The sequence below is a fragment of the Peromyscus californicus genome, unplaced genomic scaffold, assembly GCF_007827085.1.
Source record: "Peromyscus californicus insignis strain IS unplaced genomic scaffold, ASM782708v3 Scaffold_2__1_contigs__length_46816999, whole genome shotgun sequence".
NCBI classification, from domain to species: domain Eukaryota; kingdom Metazoa; phylum Chordata; class Mammalia; order Rodentia; family Cricetidae; genus Peromyscus; species Peromyscus californicus.
The window spans coordinates 38,980,169-38,996,480 of record NW_026294540.1 but is presented as its reverse complement, the minus strand read 5'-3'; the positions used below and the strand labels follow the sequence as shown (position 1 = coordinate 38,996,480).

The 16,312-nt window shown below is 42.1% G+C and overlaps 1 protein-coding gene across 3 annotated transcripts; it reads left to right on the top strand.

The window, feature by feature from the left end:
* The first annotated feature begins 1,024 nt into the window (after positions 1-1,024).
* On the top strand, positions 1,025-13,309 carry Rnf6 (ring finger protein 6). 3 transcript variants are annotated; one of them, XM_052754486.1, is made up of 5 exons: positions 1,025-1,294; positions 1,945-2,027; positions 3,597-3,792; positions 6,079-6,174; positions 10,542-13,309. In XM_052754486.1, the coding sequence occupies exons 3-5, from the start codon at positions 3,615-3,617 to the stop codon at positions 12,287-12,289; spliced, it is 2,022 nt and encodes a 673-aa protein (XP_052610446.1). In that variant the 5' UTR covers positions 1,025-1,294; positions 1,945-2,027; positions 3,597-3,614; the 3' UTR covers positions 12,290-13,309. The 3 variants fall into 3 exon arrangements, with proteins under 3 accessions (XP_052610446.1, XP_052610449.1, XP_052610447.1); XM_052754489.1 differs by lacking the exon at positions 1,025-1,294 and adding an exon at positions 1,399-1,512; XM_052754487.1 differs by lacking the exon at positions 1,025-1,294 and adding an exon at positions 1,472-1,594.
* The last annotated feature ends 3,003 nt before the right edge of the window (positions 13,310-16,312 follow it).

Here is a 16,312-nt window from a genome sequence, read left to right as displayed (position 1 = left end):
CATAAAGAAACGGGCAATAAGTGGCTATTGGGGGTGGGGGGGAGAGAGCCCAGGACAGCTTGGCTTCAATCTGTACCACAATTATGCAAGTTTCAATCAGTCAGTCGGCCTTGCAGAATGTTTAACATAGGTGCAGCCAGAATAAGGGAAAAAATAGACTATATCCAAAATTGAGACATACAAGGAAAGCCTTGGAGTTCACGAAGCAAAAGGACACTGGAAAAGGCAAAACCAAAGATGGGCTACATAGATAAGTGAGCCTAACACTGCCCCAGCCATGTAGTTCTCTGATGAGGTTGGGGGAAGGGACTCCAAAGCTGCTTCCAGAAGGTAAGTCACAGGAAAGTCAGTCACTCTGATCCTCAGAACAATAATGTAAAAGGGAAATATAGACATTTTGGGCCAATAGTAAGAGAGGGAAAGGAATCACCAGGCGGGACACCCTAAAACCAAATAATGAAAGAAGGGAAGAAAGATTGACGAGTCACAGCACTATGAGCGGATTAAACTGTGACTAAGTCATTTGGCTGATGGGAGAACCAGGAAAGGGCTCTGCCAGGACCACCAGTAATGGTTAGGTAAGTTTGGTGTCACATAATGGGAAAAGGAAATAGAGGCGAGGAAGAGACGGTAGAGTGTGAGAGGGGTGGGAAGAAAGAGGAGAGGGAGGAGGTGACGGGAAGGATAGCGGGAGAGAGGGAATGAGAATGGTTAATATTGGGAGTTTCAAAGTACTTTCCCAACATAAGCACTTGAGCGTTTAGTTTCTTCGTTCCAGTGAATTAACACAAGGGAAACGCTCAGACTGGGTAGTTAAGTAGTTACACCCAAACAGTACAAAGCGACAGTTTGGCAAAGGACACAGAGGTACGAAACGAGGAGCTGGCATTTCCAAAGCGTGGAAAAGAGGTGCCGTCTTCGGGACTGGGAGCAGCCACCCCGCTGAGAGCCTAGACTGGAGCCAGAGACAGCCGGACCTGCGCACTGCGGAAGCGGAACTCATGCGCCGCAGCTCGGCTTCCGGCGGGCGCCGTTTCCAGACGCACCGGCGAGCTCTGCGCAGGTGGTGGCGCGCCCGCCTGTGTTTGTCTGGGTAGTGAGAGGAGGCCCGACACCTGACGGTCCTCTCTCGTAGCTTTCTCTACGGTGGGTCGACCCCGAACAGCTGTAGAGATTCTGAGCTTCTCGCCTCAGGGGACGATTGGAGGGCGTAGCGGCCTTCAAAGGCTCGGCCGCAGAACCTTCCGCCTCCTCACTGCCTCGGAGAGGACAACTGCGGGTCATCCCGCTGGAGGTGGGGTCGGGGGGAGGGGGCGCTGGGGACAGGGTCATCTTGTGGGTCTCACTACTACTTCCGGGAGACGCCTCGGAAAGCAGGACATGCTAGGGTGGGGGGCCACTTACCTCCTATCCCATTGGTTAACTGCTTGCTGGGTGAGCTTTTCTAGTTGCTGATTGGCCCAAAATGCCAATCTAGGTCGCTGGGGAAGCGTTACTCGAGGCTAGATTGAGGTGAGATTGGTCGGGTTTCCGAGTCCAGTTTGTGTGTTGGAGTGGGGACTTCTACTCCCACCCCGGGGCCTCTATTAACAGGGTAAGAAGAAGAACCAGTAGCGGGATGGTGGGGGCAGGTGACAAGAAAGTGAAGGTTTAGAAGTAAACTAACTTCCTCACCTAAACGTAGCTACACCCAGATGGGAACGTGATAGAAGGCCTTTGAGAAAGGAGGACGCGCAATCCTTGGAGCAGTGACGGTATAGGAGAGGCCTTCTGGGGGGTTTTGTTATCTACTTACATGAGGTTTAAATTTCCTTAGGTGAACGTATAACAGACCTTCCGGAGAATTTAGCTTTGGTTTTGTGAAGGAGTTGGGCGACTACCAGGTGTTCTGGGCTTCAAAGAGTCAGTTACTGAATAATTCAACTTTTCTTTTTATTACTTCAGATGAGCAGCTCTCAAAAAAGGCACAAACAACAGAAGAATGGATACAGTTTCATATGTTAAAAGAATGTTAAAAGGAAAATAAGGTATTCACTTTGGTTACTTATGGTATTATTTATGGTTAGTTATCCAAGAATATTGCCTTGGAGGATAAGGTCTTAGGTTTTGAATAATATCTAAGGAGCTTGATTTTTTTTTTTTTTGGTCAGATTTCTACTTTTTAAATGTCTGTTTTAAAAAATCACAGGGCGATGGTGGCATACACCTTTGATCCCAGCACTCCGGTGTCAGAGGCAGGCGGATCTCTGTGAGTTCAAGGCCAACCAGGGCTGTTACACAGAAAAACCTTATCTCCAAAAATGAAACAAACAAACAAATAAATAAATAAATTTTTAAAAAATCATGTGACTGCTGTGGCCACCAAATATCCTCTTTGCTAATTACCCTGATTACCCTACAAATGGAAAACTTTTAGTTTTTAATGTTATTAATTAGCATCTTGAGTGAATTTTACTTTTTTTTGGGGGGGGGTGGGGAGGATTTGAGGCAGGGTTTTACTCTGTGTAGCCCTGGCTGTCCTAGAACTTACTCTGTAGACCAGGTTGGCCTTGAACCACAGAGATCCCACCTGCCTCTTTCTCCTGAGTGCTGGGAATAGAAGACAGGTGCTACCATACCTACCTAGCTTTGCATTTTAAAATTAGTTTTTTTCTTTTTCTTTGCTTTTTTTTTTGTTTGTTTTTGTCCTTTTTTGTTTTTGTTTTTCGAGACAGGGTTTCTCTGTGTAGCTCTGGCTGTCCTGGAACTTGATCCAAATCTTACACTGAAGAACTCACACATAAACAGCTTTTAGGAGCTGACAGAACTAGGCTTATTACTTAACCTAATGCTCCAAGGTTACCACTGAATCAGACACAGTTCAGCATACATTTCTCATATCGGAGTATCAAATTGACCAGCTTTTTAAAATTTTTCTTTGTCTCTCAAAAATGTTGGGTATAAAAGCCTTCATAGTGTTAAAATTTTAGTCTTGAATTTTGTGTGTTCTTTACTTAATGTACAAAGGGTTGTTGCATGCACCCCAGGACAGTTAGGAATATAGTCCACTATATTTGTAGATGATGTTGTACCGTACTTCTTTCAGAAAAAAATCACGAATGTAGTACAGCCACCACCATCTCATGACACTTTATTGAAATGAAAATAGTTTGCCTACTGTGTCTGCCGAAGAGATTCAGGAGTTGATCTCCCTAAGACTGAAAACCAACAGGCAACATTATGCCATGCATGGCTCTGAGGATTGAGAGAACACACCAGAGCTCTGTCTCTGTATCAGGCACCATCCTTCAGCGGGGAATTTTTGAATGTGGGGGCTACATATAAGTGCTATCCTTGAGAAGCAGAGTCCTTACCTTGATAAGGAGGTTAGGGAATATAATTTAGCTTCATAAATCTTAGAATATAAGTCTCTGAAGGTAGATATGTCACAATTGAAAGGATTCTTAGTGGTCTATGCAGTGAATTCAGGCCAGCCAGGGCTACATAGTAAGAGCTTATCTCAATAAACAAACAACGAACAGCAGAAACAACAAAAAAGTGCACAGCTATGTTAGCTCAAGACTAAGGCATTGAATTTGTGTATATTCTTTGAACAGGAAGCTAGACGTCTCAGCATGAATCCATCCAGACCTAGATCAAGTGGTAGTGGAGAAGAAATCTCATTTCAAGAAAATGAGAGAAGATGGCAGCAAGAGCGTCTCCACAGAGAAGAAGCCTATTACCAGTTTATTAATGAGCTCAGTGATGAAGATTATCGGCTAATGAGAGACCATAACCTTTTAGGCACCCCTGGTAAGAAATGGGCAAAAAAGGAAAACACATTTTTTTTTCTATCATTGAAAGGAGGAGGAATTTCAAAGTAAAGAGAATGCCTTCCTTTAAGCACTATTTTGTGAGTCTAAGAATTATTCAGTATAACAAAAATCACTGCCTTCTATGTTTTATAAATATATGAGAATCCTGGATGTGTGGATTTATAAACAGGCCAAACTTAAAAAGTTAATGTACATACCATTAAGTGTTCACATGTATAATTCTCACCACCTTCTACTGCCAACTCTCCCCATGTGGATGGGATTGGGATTTGAACCTAGGGTTTTGTGTATGCTAGGCAAGTGTGCTACAATTGAACTGTACTGTAGCATGAAACCTAGACAGTCTTATTAATAAAATCAAACCTGGAGCCAGGTATTAGGGTGAATGCTGAATGATCAGAGAAACAGAACAAGCCACAGCTATCTCACCTCGCCAATTCCTCAGCTGATCCTGTTTCCTCAGACTGGAAGCCTCTGTGTCCACATCCAAATGGATCTCAGCTGAACTGCTGCTCAAAAGCATAAAAGCTTAACCAGCCAAATGCTTCTAGTTTCTGGTCCTCACACCTTATATACCTTTCTGCCTTCTGCCACCACTCCCTGGGATTAAAGGCTCACTTTCTGGGATTAAAGGTGTGAGTCACCATGCTTGGCTGTGTCCTTGAACACACAGAGATCCAGGTAGATCTCTGCCTCTGGAATGCTAGGATTAAAGGCGTGTGCTACCACTGCCTATCTTCTATGTTTAATATTGTGACTGTTCTGTCTCTGACTCCAGATAAGTTTATTGGCGTGCACAATATTTTGGGGAACACAATACCACCACATTTCCCCTTTTTTTGTCTAAAATTAAAAAAAGCTTATAACTAATACAAGAAAAACTATATCCAAGAAGTGTATCAATATATGCAGTCAAGAATTACATTAATGATGTCTAGTCCATTAACATTTGACAGGTTCAGATGAAAAACTTCATTATTATATAACAATGTCCAGTCCAGTAACATTTGATAAACTCAGACAAAAATTTTCATTACTTATCCTATTTAAAACAAGTAGTTCCTTTTTAAAAGTAGATTTTATATTTTAATAATTGACCTTTTTATCTTATATCCATTGTACCTAGTTCTTTGTTTCTCTTATATAATATTTGCATAAATAAAATGTTATTTAAAACTTAATTCTTAATTTGAGGTGTAACATTCAGCTATATAATGACCACCCAAAAGTCCAGTGTGGTCTATAAGCTTTTTTCTCAAATTCACTTTACAATAAACTAGCTGAAATTTGTGTGTATGTATGTTTGCATATTTGTATGTTGGTGGCTCATATGATAAAATATTGGGGTAGAATTCAAGCACAGAGACTTGAACATTTCCCTCAAACTACTTCCTTCCTAATTTCTTTTCAACTCTTTTGGTTTTTTGAGACAGGGTTTTTCTGTGTAGCTTTGGGCTTGTCCTGGAACTCACTGTGTAGACCAGGCTGGTCTCGAACTCAGAGTTGTGCCTGGCTTTGCCTCTTGAGTGCTGGGATTAAAGGCATGCACCACCACCCTCCGGCTCTTTTTAACTCTTAAGGGAAAAAAAATGCATATAATTAGAGCTTATCCTTTTTTTGTTGTTTTTAGGGTTCATTTTCTTTTTAATTCTGTATGTGTGGGGTGTGTGTGGACTTATGTGAGTGCGTGAGTGCAAGTGTCTGAGGAGGGTAGACGAAGCCATCAGATCCAAGTCCATCAGATCTCCAGGAGCTGGCATTAAGAGGGAGTTGTGAGTGTTTGGATGCCATTTCTGTCTACAGCCTGAGCTTATAGGTTCTTACTGATTTTTTTTACCAAAATAATACAAATTATATCTCAATTTTAATGAAATATTAATAAATGAGATGTAACCAAGTTAGTGTATATTTTTGTCAGATACTAACTGTCCAGTTTATAGAACATGAAAATAATGATTGTCTTCGGTAGGTTGTTAAGGTTTTTTAATCTTTAAATTACATTTTTTTAAAATCTATTTTGTGTGTGTGTATTTCTGTTTGTAAATGGAAGTGAGTGTGTGTAGGCCAGAGGACAACAAGCAGGAATCTTCTTTCTCCTTCCTCTATGTGGTTCCTTGAATTCAGGTTGTTGGGGTTGGCATTAAGTGCCTTTACCCACTGAGTCATCTCACTGGCCCCTGCTGCTAAAGTTTTGTATTTCACGAGTTCTCATAAAACTGGGTAATTGAAATTTTTTAAATAAGCACTCTTTTCATTGTTTCAGGAGACATAACATCAGAGGAGCTACAGCAGCGCTTAGATAGAGCAAAGGAGCAGCTGGCATCCCAGCCTGGCTCCAGGAGTGGGTCAAGTGACGGAGGTATGCATTACCCTTCCTCCATCCCCAGAGAGAAGCCAGGGCCTTGTGTGTATTTGATAAATAGTCTACTGTTGAGCTATAACCCGTAGCCAAATGAAGCTTTTTTTAATCTTAGCATATACACACTATATTTTTTTATATTGATGTGACTTAAAATTTATATGCAGCATAATACAGAGACTGACAGTTGGGAAACTGGTTTTGTTTTGTTTGCTTGTTATTTTGCCAAGCAAACCCTAAATCCTATATAAAAATTCATGCAATAAGGAAAATACTAATGAAAATCCCTTCAAACTAATGGAGATTGTAGAATTAAAAGCAAGCCCAACTTTGGGGCCCCATGTTCTGCCTCCTCCCAAGATACTCGTCATTCGCGGTCTTGTCGACAGTCAGCTGACTGAGGGTCCAGACACTGGGTAGTTTCCTAGCTTCACGCAGCGGTAGATGCTGAGCCAAGGATGAAGGTTTTTAAGTTCCATGCTTAGAACCGAGTGGTCTTTGACTAAGCCTAAGACCCCTGCATTCGTGAAGTAAAGGCCTGAAGAGGAACAGTGGGAATGTTGGATTATCGCCTCAGTTACAAACGTGTGCTGCCTGTTACTTCAGCTCTTAAGGCAACTTTAGTGGTTCAGATACAGGAAAGTTTTCAAGAATTCAGGTGTATAGGTAACCCACACATAAAAACCTTCATTTTTTTTTTCAAAATCTATTATGTAAGTCTTTAAAATACCTATCACTTATTTCAAAAGATAAATCTGTTTACATAATGCAGTCTTCAGAGCTAATACTTTCTCAAGGAAGAGCTGCCAGTCCAGAAGAAGGCAGGAAAGGACCTTCTCAGGAGCCTCTCTAGAGTCTCCTTTGAAAGCCAAGCCCCAGCTTAGCTGTGCCCCATCTGATACAGCCAGTGCCCATTTTCAAGTCCTCTGATAGGACAGTGAAACTGTTTCAGGCTTGGTCTTTTCATTTACGGCCTTTGAAGTGCTGTTCCTATTTTGTAAACCTTAGTGTTTGTTGTAATTAGCAATAAGGGTAGTGGAATTCAGATTCCCAGTGTAGAAGTAGTGGTTGTGAGCACCAGTAATATACAGGGTATATGATTAACAATTGAGATTACAAGGTAAGGCTAGCAAAAGTGTTGCTGTTTTAGGTTCCTGGCCCATCAGTCAAGTCTGAGGAGGGAGACAACCTTTGACCCTTGCCATTATGTGTCTTTTGGGCAGAGTTAATCCCAGTTACTGTTCTGTGTTCAAATGAAGCAATTTTAGGGAAAAAAAAAATGAGTTGTTGCTTTTTAACCTTCCTCGAATTCGGGCAGTGCTGTTAGTGTAGCACCCTCGGTAGTGGTTAGTGTCCCACTGATCAAACTCAGCCGCTGGGCATTGAGAGTGGCTTGAGGCACTCATCCATTTAACCCAGAGCACAGAGATCGTCTCTCTGTTCCTCTGGCAAGGGAATAAATGGCCTTAGAGTAGAGCCTGAACGTTTTGAGTGCTGTTTGTGCCTTAGTTCTCTCTTTTGCTTGTCTTTCTTGTTTTGGTGTCAGAATAAATAAACCTGGCGACATAAAGAGTTTGCCCCTGGAGTACTTGGAACAGTGTTGGTGTTAGTGCTCCCTTGAAGGGCCGGTGGAATTCTACATCAAGTCCATCTGGTCTGGGGTGGTTGGTTGGTTGGTTGGTTGGTTTTGGTTTAGATTTTTAGTTGAAAGACTTAATTACTACTTCAAGCTCATTGCTAGTTATGTATCATTTCAGATTATTTGTTTCATCCTGGTTTCTTCTTGACCCATTCATCTCTCAGTATTGTGTTTAGTCTCCGTACTTTCTGCATTTTTCTCGCTCTTGATGCCCAGCTTTATTTTGTGGTGATATAGAACATGGGGTGTTATTTCAGTTTTCTTATATTCACTAAGGCTTGCTTTGTGTCCTACTGTGTGCTCTGTTTTGTGAAAAGTACCGTGAGTTACTAAGAGGAATGTGTATTCTTCAAGTTTGGTGGAATGTTCCATTTATGTCTGTTAGGTCCATTTGATTTACGATGTTATTTATCCAGTGCCTCTTTATATTTTGTTTGGATGACCTGCTTGTTGGTGAGCGCATTGTTGAAGCCTCCCACTATTACTGTGTTGGGTTAATCTTGTAGCTTTACGTTTAATAGTGTTTGTTTTATGAAATTGGGCACACCTGTGTTTGGTGTAAGTTTGGTTAAAGAGTGTGATCTGGCCTTCTTTATCTCTTTTGATTAGTTTTAGTTTCAAATCTATTTTGTCAAATGTTAAAATAGCTAGCTACACCTGCTTGTTTCGTAGTTCCATTTGCTTGGGGTACTTTTTCTTATTGTTTTACCTTTTTCTCATGATTAGGCATGTTTCTTTGAGGAAGCAAAAAGATAAATCCTGTTCTCTAATTTAGTCTGACAGTCTTTAATTGGTGAACTGAGACCAGTTCAGCTTTATTATTGAAGGGTGTATATTAATTTTTGTCCTTTTGATGAACATCTTTTCATTTACTTATTTATCTATCTATTTATTCATTCATCTATTGATTCCTTGATTCATTCATTTATTTTCTTTCGGAGCTGAGGACCGAACCCAGGGCCATGAGCTTGCTAGGCAAGTGCTCTACAATTGAGCTAAATCCCCAACCCTCATTCATTCATTCATTCATTTATTGTTGTTTTTGACACAGGGTTCTCTGTGTAGTTTCCGTGCCTGTCCTAGATCTCACTCTGTAGACCAGGTTGGCCTCGAACTCACAGAGATCAGCCTGCCTCTGCCTCTTGAGTGCTGGGATTAAAGGCATGCACTACCTGCTGCCCAGCGAAACATCTTTTGATTAATTATCTTGGTATCATTTATTTATATCCTGTGACCTGTGGAATGTGTTTATCCTTCTCTTCAGTCTGAAGTATTCTTTCAAGTATCCTCTGTAGAGCTGGCTTAGTGGTCACAATTGGTTTGATCTGTTTTTATAATGGAACATTTTTATTTTTCATTTATAGAAGAGTTTTGCTGGGTATAATATTCTGGCATTTATGACCTTTCAGAACTTAGGTAATGTCTTTCCAAGACTTACTGGCTTTAATGGTGTCTATCCAATAACCAGTTGTTCTGTGGTGGCCTGCCTTTCTGTGACTTGGGCCTTCCCCAGTGTTTTCACTAGAACGTGTCGTGTCACGTCTCTGCTGGTCTTTAAGGCCATCTCTCAAGATTGGGAAATTATTTTCTGAGATTTTATTGAAAATGTTTTCAATGCCTTTGACCTGGAATTCTCTTTCTTTCATGCCCATAATTATAAATTTGATTTTTTTTATGGTGTCTGAAGATCCTGCATGTTCTGTTCATGCTTTTTTTCTCTAGCCTGCCTTCAAGTTTTGATGTTACTGTGTCATCTAAATTGATTAATTTTTCATTTTCAGCTTTATTTCAGATTAGATTTTAATATTCTTTCTTTTTCACACTCTGTTTTCATTGTTTCATTTAGCTTTGTGTTTATTCCTACTCTCATCAAGATCAAGTTCATTCAGGTGTTTTTATTTGTCCTCTTTAAATTATTTTAACTCTTTGATAGTAGACTTCTGTGCCTGAAATTTTTACCTTAAGTGGTCCCTCTTGGGACCATTTCATTGATGGGATTGCTAGTATTTTTGGAGCAGACATTGTCTTGGTTTTTTCTATACTTTGTTTTTGCAGTGAACCCTGGGCATCTGGAGTTAGGTTGTTAGATGTCTTTTACTGTGTGCTTTTAGTACCCAAGGCCAGAATTCCAAGTTGGTCTGAGTACCCAGGGTAGTTCTGAGTGAGTGGAGCCTAGGGGAAGAGGCCCCTCACTAATCCATCTGGGCCAGCTTCATGGATGGAGGTGGCTGGTGGGAGTTCTCAAAGCAGGAGAGGGGTGGAGCCAGGTTTTGGGGAGAGGTTACCTTACCCAGTTGGGCTGCAGAGTAGGACAGCTGGCCAAGGGGAGAGACTGGTTTATGGGGCCCACAGGAGTCTGGGCTGGACCTTGTGGAGGGTTGAAGGTTCTTGAATCTAGAAAGTAGACTTTTTCTTTAAACATAATTTTGTGCGTGCGTATCAGAAGACAGTTTGTGTCTGGCAGTTCTTTTACCATGTGGGTCCTGGTGCTTCAACTCATGTCAGTTAGGCTTGACAGCCTGTGCCTTTACCCACTGAACTATATCATAAGTCCAGTATTTTAATTTCTCTAAAGTGCTTTTAATATACTTTTAGAAAGTTTTTTTTCATTCATTGAAGTAATTCAGATGTTTAATTCAGTAGAACTGTCTTTCTTGCAATGTTTCAATAAAGATAAGATCTTATCATTACAGAAATTGACCTTAAGTTGATTTGATTTACTTTTCAGACTCAGAAAACCTTAGAGAACATTCAGATGAGGATTCTCTGCTACGATGGCTGAACACTTTTCGGCGCACTGGAAATGTGACTCGAAGTGGACAGAATGGGAACCAAAGTTGGAGGGCTGTGAGCCGAACAAACCCAAACAGTGGAGAGTTTGGGTTCAGCCTGGAAATCCATATAAATCCTGACAACAGAGGCTCTGGAGCTCATGGAGAGGATTATACAGACATTCCTGTGTCAGGTGTTAGCAGAGATCCTAGGCAGCAAAGATCATCTAGTCCTGTGGCTATGCGAACGAGAAGCCAAACCTCCAGGAGTTCCAGTGGCGGTGACTCCAGGGTCCCAGGGGGTAGGCATGGTGCAAGGGGGCAGGGTTCAGTGCAAGGATTGTTCTCAGCACGGGGAAGGTTAAGAAATGGAATTGGAGGAACACTTGGTGTGCCTAGAGTTAGTGGCCATCGCCCTAATGTCATCAACGCTCACACAAACCAGTCAGATGGTAGTAATCTCAGGCAAAGGGAACGGCAGCGGTTTGGAGCAGCACATATTTGGGAAAACGGGGCTAGAAGTAATGTTACAGTGAGAAACACAAACCAAAGATTAGAGCCAATAAGATTACGTCCTGCTCTCAGTAGTCGAAGCCGATCCCCAATTCAGACACAGAATGGTACTGTATATCCTAATTCCCAAAGGCAGAGTAGACCACTACAACAGACTGGTAGGAACAGATCTGTTAGGCATAGAGGTGTAACTCAAGTCTTTCTGGAACAAGATAGAGCACGCAGAGGTACTGTTTATACGCCGCTGTCCAACTCAAGACTTGTGTCAAGAATAACAGTAGAAGAAGGAGAAACCACCAGGTCCTCAGCTGCCACACAGCGCCATCCAGCAATCACACTAGACTTGCAAGTCAGGAGGATTCGTCCTGGAGAAACTAGAGATAGGGATAGCATTGCAAATAGAACCCGGTCGAGGGCAGGCCTGGCGGAAAGTACAGTTGAAAGCAACAGCGGGGGCTTTCACAGAACCATTTCTCATTTAGAGCGGTCAGGTGTCCGAACCTACGTGAGTACCATAACAGTTCCTCTTCGGAGGATTTCTGAGAATGAAGTAGTTGAGCCATCCTCCATGGCTCTTCGGTCAATTTTAAGGCAGATCATGACTGGGTTTGGAGAGCTGAGTTCTCTAATGGAAGTGGAGCCTGAGTCAGAGAATCAAGGAAACGGTCAGCGTTCACCAGAGCTGTACCTAGAACTGAATAACGTAGATGTGACTAACAACAGCGGTCAACAGGGTGGAGATTCCTCACAAGCCAGGCAGGCCCAAGAAGACAGTGCTGAAATGCTAGATGTAAGTGAGCCCAGCCCGCCACAGGCCCGCAGCGAGGGCAGTAGAAATAGCAGGCGGTTACGGAGGGCAGACAGTGTAGTCGAGACTGGAACATTACCCATTCTGCGCCTTGCTCATTTCTTCTTACTGAATGAAGGCGATGAGGATCCAATTCGTGGTTTAACCAAAGAGCAGATTGACAATCTTTCTACCAGGAGCTATGAACAAAATGGGGTTGAGAGTGAGTTAGGTAAAGTCTGTAGCGTGTGCATCAGTGACTATGTGGCTGGGAACAAGCTCCGGCAGCTGCCGTGTCAACATGAGTTCCACATCCACTGTATTGATCGCTGGTTGTCAGAGAACTGCACCTGCCCTGTCTGCCGGCGGCCTGTTCTAGAGCTGGGGGCCGCAAACAATGGGTGAGAGGCCGGGATCTGGTCAGTGCCGGATGTCCCGGAGCCACATAGTCCAGCGCTTCTTCTTGAGTTACTTGTGATGAGGTGACCAAGATGAAAAACTAGCAGAGTAGAGCTTGCACTATTTTTTGTGTGCTTTTTTTAAAAAAAACTTGTTACAAAGAGGTTGTTTATATAAAATTTAAAATGCAGATGTTAAATTATCCAAAAGTAAAGAATAGTTAATATTGCTAGAACCAAATAACCTTCAAAATGTTTTTATTTTGGTAATTTTGTCATGTTAAGCACTTTTGTATCTGCACAACTCAGTATGTTAGGAATCTTGATTCTTTCTCTGAATACTGCAGTAGGTTTTGCTGGGATTTTCCAGTTTCAGCTCAGTGCTGTATTTGGACACTACTGTCTAAGTCTGTGTAGACTGTTTGGCTGAATGTCTGCTAGATAGACTTCAGTTACTTGAAATAATTTAAGACATAGCACACTGTACGTGTGTATGCAGATATGTAACTATGGTGAACATATCCACGCTAAAAACTACAAGTTTGAGAGTTACTTAAGCTCTGGGGCTTAGACAGCATCTGACACAGTGTTAGCATTGACATGACCATCTCTAAGAGGAAGTGAATTAAGATCCAGGTTAACAGAGATTGTTTACTGAAGCGTGTCTGACAATCTGACTTACTAGAGAGCGAGAGACATATAATAATGAACTTAGTATTTCTTTATTCATAAATGGAATGTGGAAAATTTTAGGACAGATAGTTTAAGTTCATCTTTTTTGTGACTTTTTTTAGAAGTACAAACACTTCTCGGGGTTAGGTAGGGTTTACAGCATGCTTGATTTCTCAAATTTAGTTTTAAAATCTAAAATATTTTAAAATCTATTAAGTAGTGAAATGCATAGAAGAAAAAAATATTAAATTGGATGCCAAAAAGCTCCAAATATAATAAAAGCCTTTAAAAGAACGTAGAGTTTATATAAACACAAAGTATGCATTAAAAGTCTATTTCCACCAGTAAACGTGAAGACTGTGTATGAACTCGTTTCTCTCCGTTGTTCCACTTAATTCCACACTGGGTGGCACGTGCATGACAGATGGGCTGAGTTCACTAGGTGACAGGCAGACCAAGACTCTGTCTCCATGGAGAAGACATTGTTCTTAGAAGGAACAAACCATTTTTACTTTGATGTTTACTTGTGAATATATGACAGCGGTCTCTTTCGTATGTCGGGTACCACTTGGGCAAACCTCAAGAAAATACTTCATGTCAAATCCTGAGAGGTTTAGAAATGCCTCCGTGTTTAGCTTTGCTTTTCACTTAGTGATTATGTTCGATTCCGAACGTTAGTTGTGTGCCCAGAAATGACACAGAGGGGTTCACCAAAGGGAAAGATTTTTTTCAAAGTTAAGACTTTGGGTAAATAACTTCTGCAGGTTTACGGGGCATGAGTCAAAAAAGGTTGATAGGGCCTGGGTTGAAGGCCTGTATGTATCAGACTAAGTAAGAGATTTTCATTTCATTTCGTAGCTATTACATGACAACAATTATCCCTTGACGATTTTAGGGACAAGTGTCAGGATAGTTTTTCATGTTTAAAGAAGTTTGCTCTAGTACCATGTAGGGGTCACAGCAGATTATAGAGACAGGGAAACAAACCATAAAGGAAGTGCTACAATAAAACAGCACCCCTGGGGCTGTGGAGATAGCTCTGTCAGTAAAATGCTTGCCTGGTTGTCTGGAGACCATGACTGAGTTCCGTCCCTAGCAACCTGTAAAAGCTGGGCATAGTGGTGCATGCCTGTACTCCTAGGGTTGGGGGACAGAGACAGAGCCTCAGGGCTCACTGGTCATCCAGTCTGGCCAAACTGATTCAGTGAGAGATCCTGTCTCAAAATTAAGGCAGAAAGCAGTTGAGGAAGACACTGCAGTTGACCTCAGGCCTCCACATAAATGAGAACCAGCACATGAAAACACAAAAACTAGCCAGACAGTGGTAGTGCACACCTTTCAGTCCCAGCACTTGGGAGGCAGAGGCTGGTGGATCTCTGAGTTCAAGGACTGCCTGGTGTTCAGTGCTAGTTCCAGGACAGCCAGGGCTACACAGAGAAACCTTGTCTCAGAAAACATACCATCGTTCTGTCACTTATGCTTATCAGTTAGTGTGAAAAGAGGAACTAGAAAGAAGAAGACATTCAGTTTTTCTCCAGGAAGACATTTGGTGTCTAGTGTGAAAGGTAGAGAGACTCACATATTCTTGGAGAGACTAGAACCAGCCACCCCGAGTGGAGGAAAGTGTGCTGACACAGCACAGATACAGGGATGCCAGTTTAGATAGCTTGCACAAAGTCCCAGAGAGCTCCCACGGACATTCAGTGTGTCCTTTCTAAGGGTAGAGATTAAATCCAGCGTCTGTTTCTTATGTGGAATGTTGGAAGTTTTGCCTCCTCTAACCTGATCAGTTGGGAAAATTATGAGAATAAATTAAAAAAAGGTAGTGGTAAAAAGAAAGAAACCTGATATTTTGCTGGACTTAGTTTCTGTTGTTTTTGAAACAAAGTCTCCCTATGTAACTTAGGCTGACTTTGTCCTCACAATCAGCTTCCCATGCCCCATGACACCCAACTGCACTTAAGTCTTCTGTAAGATGGGATGGCCTTAACAGCACTAGAAGGGGTTTCAAGAAGGCACTTGAAACACAAAGGGGTGGGTACTGTCTGGGAGATTCCCTGGAAGTCAGTGTGGCTGAATGAGGTTGATAAATTGGTACTGCAGTGGAGAACAAAAGTTTTCTGTAATGCTTGCATTCATTTCTCAGTAGACAAAGCTGGCAGAGCCAAAGGCTGTAGAACTGTAATTTCTCTTTAGTAATGATTGTGTCTTTTGTGGGTCTAATACAGGAAGAAGCTAATGGTTGGATGCATTGTTTGAACATGTGATCTGCAGCATGTCTGGAGAGATGGGGCTCTATACTAGACTGCAGCTATCCTCAAGACTTGTATTTTGAGATTTGCAGCTTCCTGGCTGCTCTAACATAGACTTACATCTCTTTTAGTATTTTCTTTGAATTTTTCTAGTATCGAGTATTGTTGTGACTGCTATTTTTGTTATACTCCTGTCAGTATTGTGGTAGTTTGAATGAGCGTGGCCCCCATAGAATTCTTGGTTCCCAGTTGCTGGACTGTTGGGAAGGATGAGGTGTGGTCTTGTTGGAGTAGATGTGGCCTTGGTGTGGAGGTGGTGTGTCACTGGAGGTGGACTTAAGAGGTTTCAAAAGCTCACACCAGGCCATCTCTGTCTCTCTCTGCCTGATGCCTGTGGATCAGGATGTAGCCCTCAGCTTCTTCAGCACCATGTCTGTCTGCATGCTGTCATGCTCCCCATCGAGATGATAATGAACTAAGTCTTTGAAACTTAAGCCCCCAGTTAAATTCTTTTCTTTGAGTTGCCCGGGAGGTGGTGGCTCATACCTTTGATCCCAGCCCTTTGGAGACAGAGGTAGGTGAATCTCTGAGTTAAAGGCCAGCCTGGTCTACAGAGTGAGTTCATGGGCAGTTCTTTATAGAGCCAACTTCCATCCATCCTTCTCAATCATGGATGCTTTCCTTACCTGACTTTGGTTTTCTGCATCTCACCTGTTGACTATGTAAAGTCACCCCTTGTTGGACCCCCACACCCAGGCAGGCAAGACCCTCCCTGTACTACTGGATCTCACTTGAAGTTGCCATAATTTTCTCTTCCAGTATAATATGTAGTCACCTCCATGTGCCCTGTGCAGTGATTTTAGACCAAATGACTCAGGAAGGGAATGGAAGGGTATAAACTAAAGTGGAGGAACCCATGAAGCTTCTGATACTGGATAAGACTGGAACACTTTAGCCTTTGGTGCCCAAGCCATTGACCAGTCAGCCATTTTTATTTTATGTTCACTGTCGTAGGACAGGGAGGAGCTCGTGATGGATTCCAAAGGAAAACATGATCTCTGCCCTTTATAAACACCAGGCAGAAATAAGGTAAACCTAGTGAGAAA

Excerpts from the sequence above, each read along its gene's own strand:
- Rnf6 (XM_052754486.1), top strand. The coding sequence starts at position 3,615 with ATGAATCCATCCAGACCTAGATCAAGTGGTAGTGGAGAAGAAATCTCA. Across the intron at positions 3,793-6,078 it reads TAACCTTTTAGGCACCCCTG|GAGACATAACATCAGAGGAG; the intron begins GTAAGAAATGGG and ends TCATTGTTTCAG. Across the intron at positions 6,175-10,541 it reads GAGTGGGTCAAGTGACGGAG|ACTCAGAAAACCTTAGAGAA; the intron begins GTATGCATTACC and ends TTTACTTTTCAG.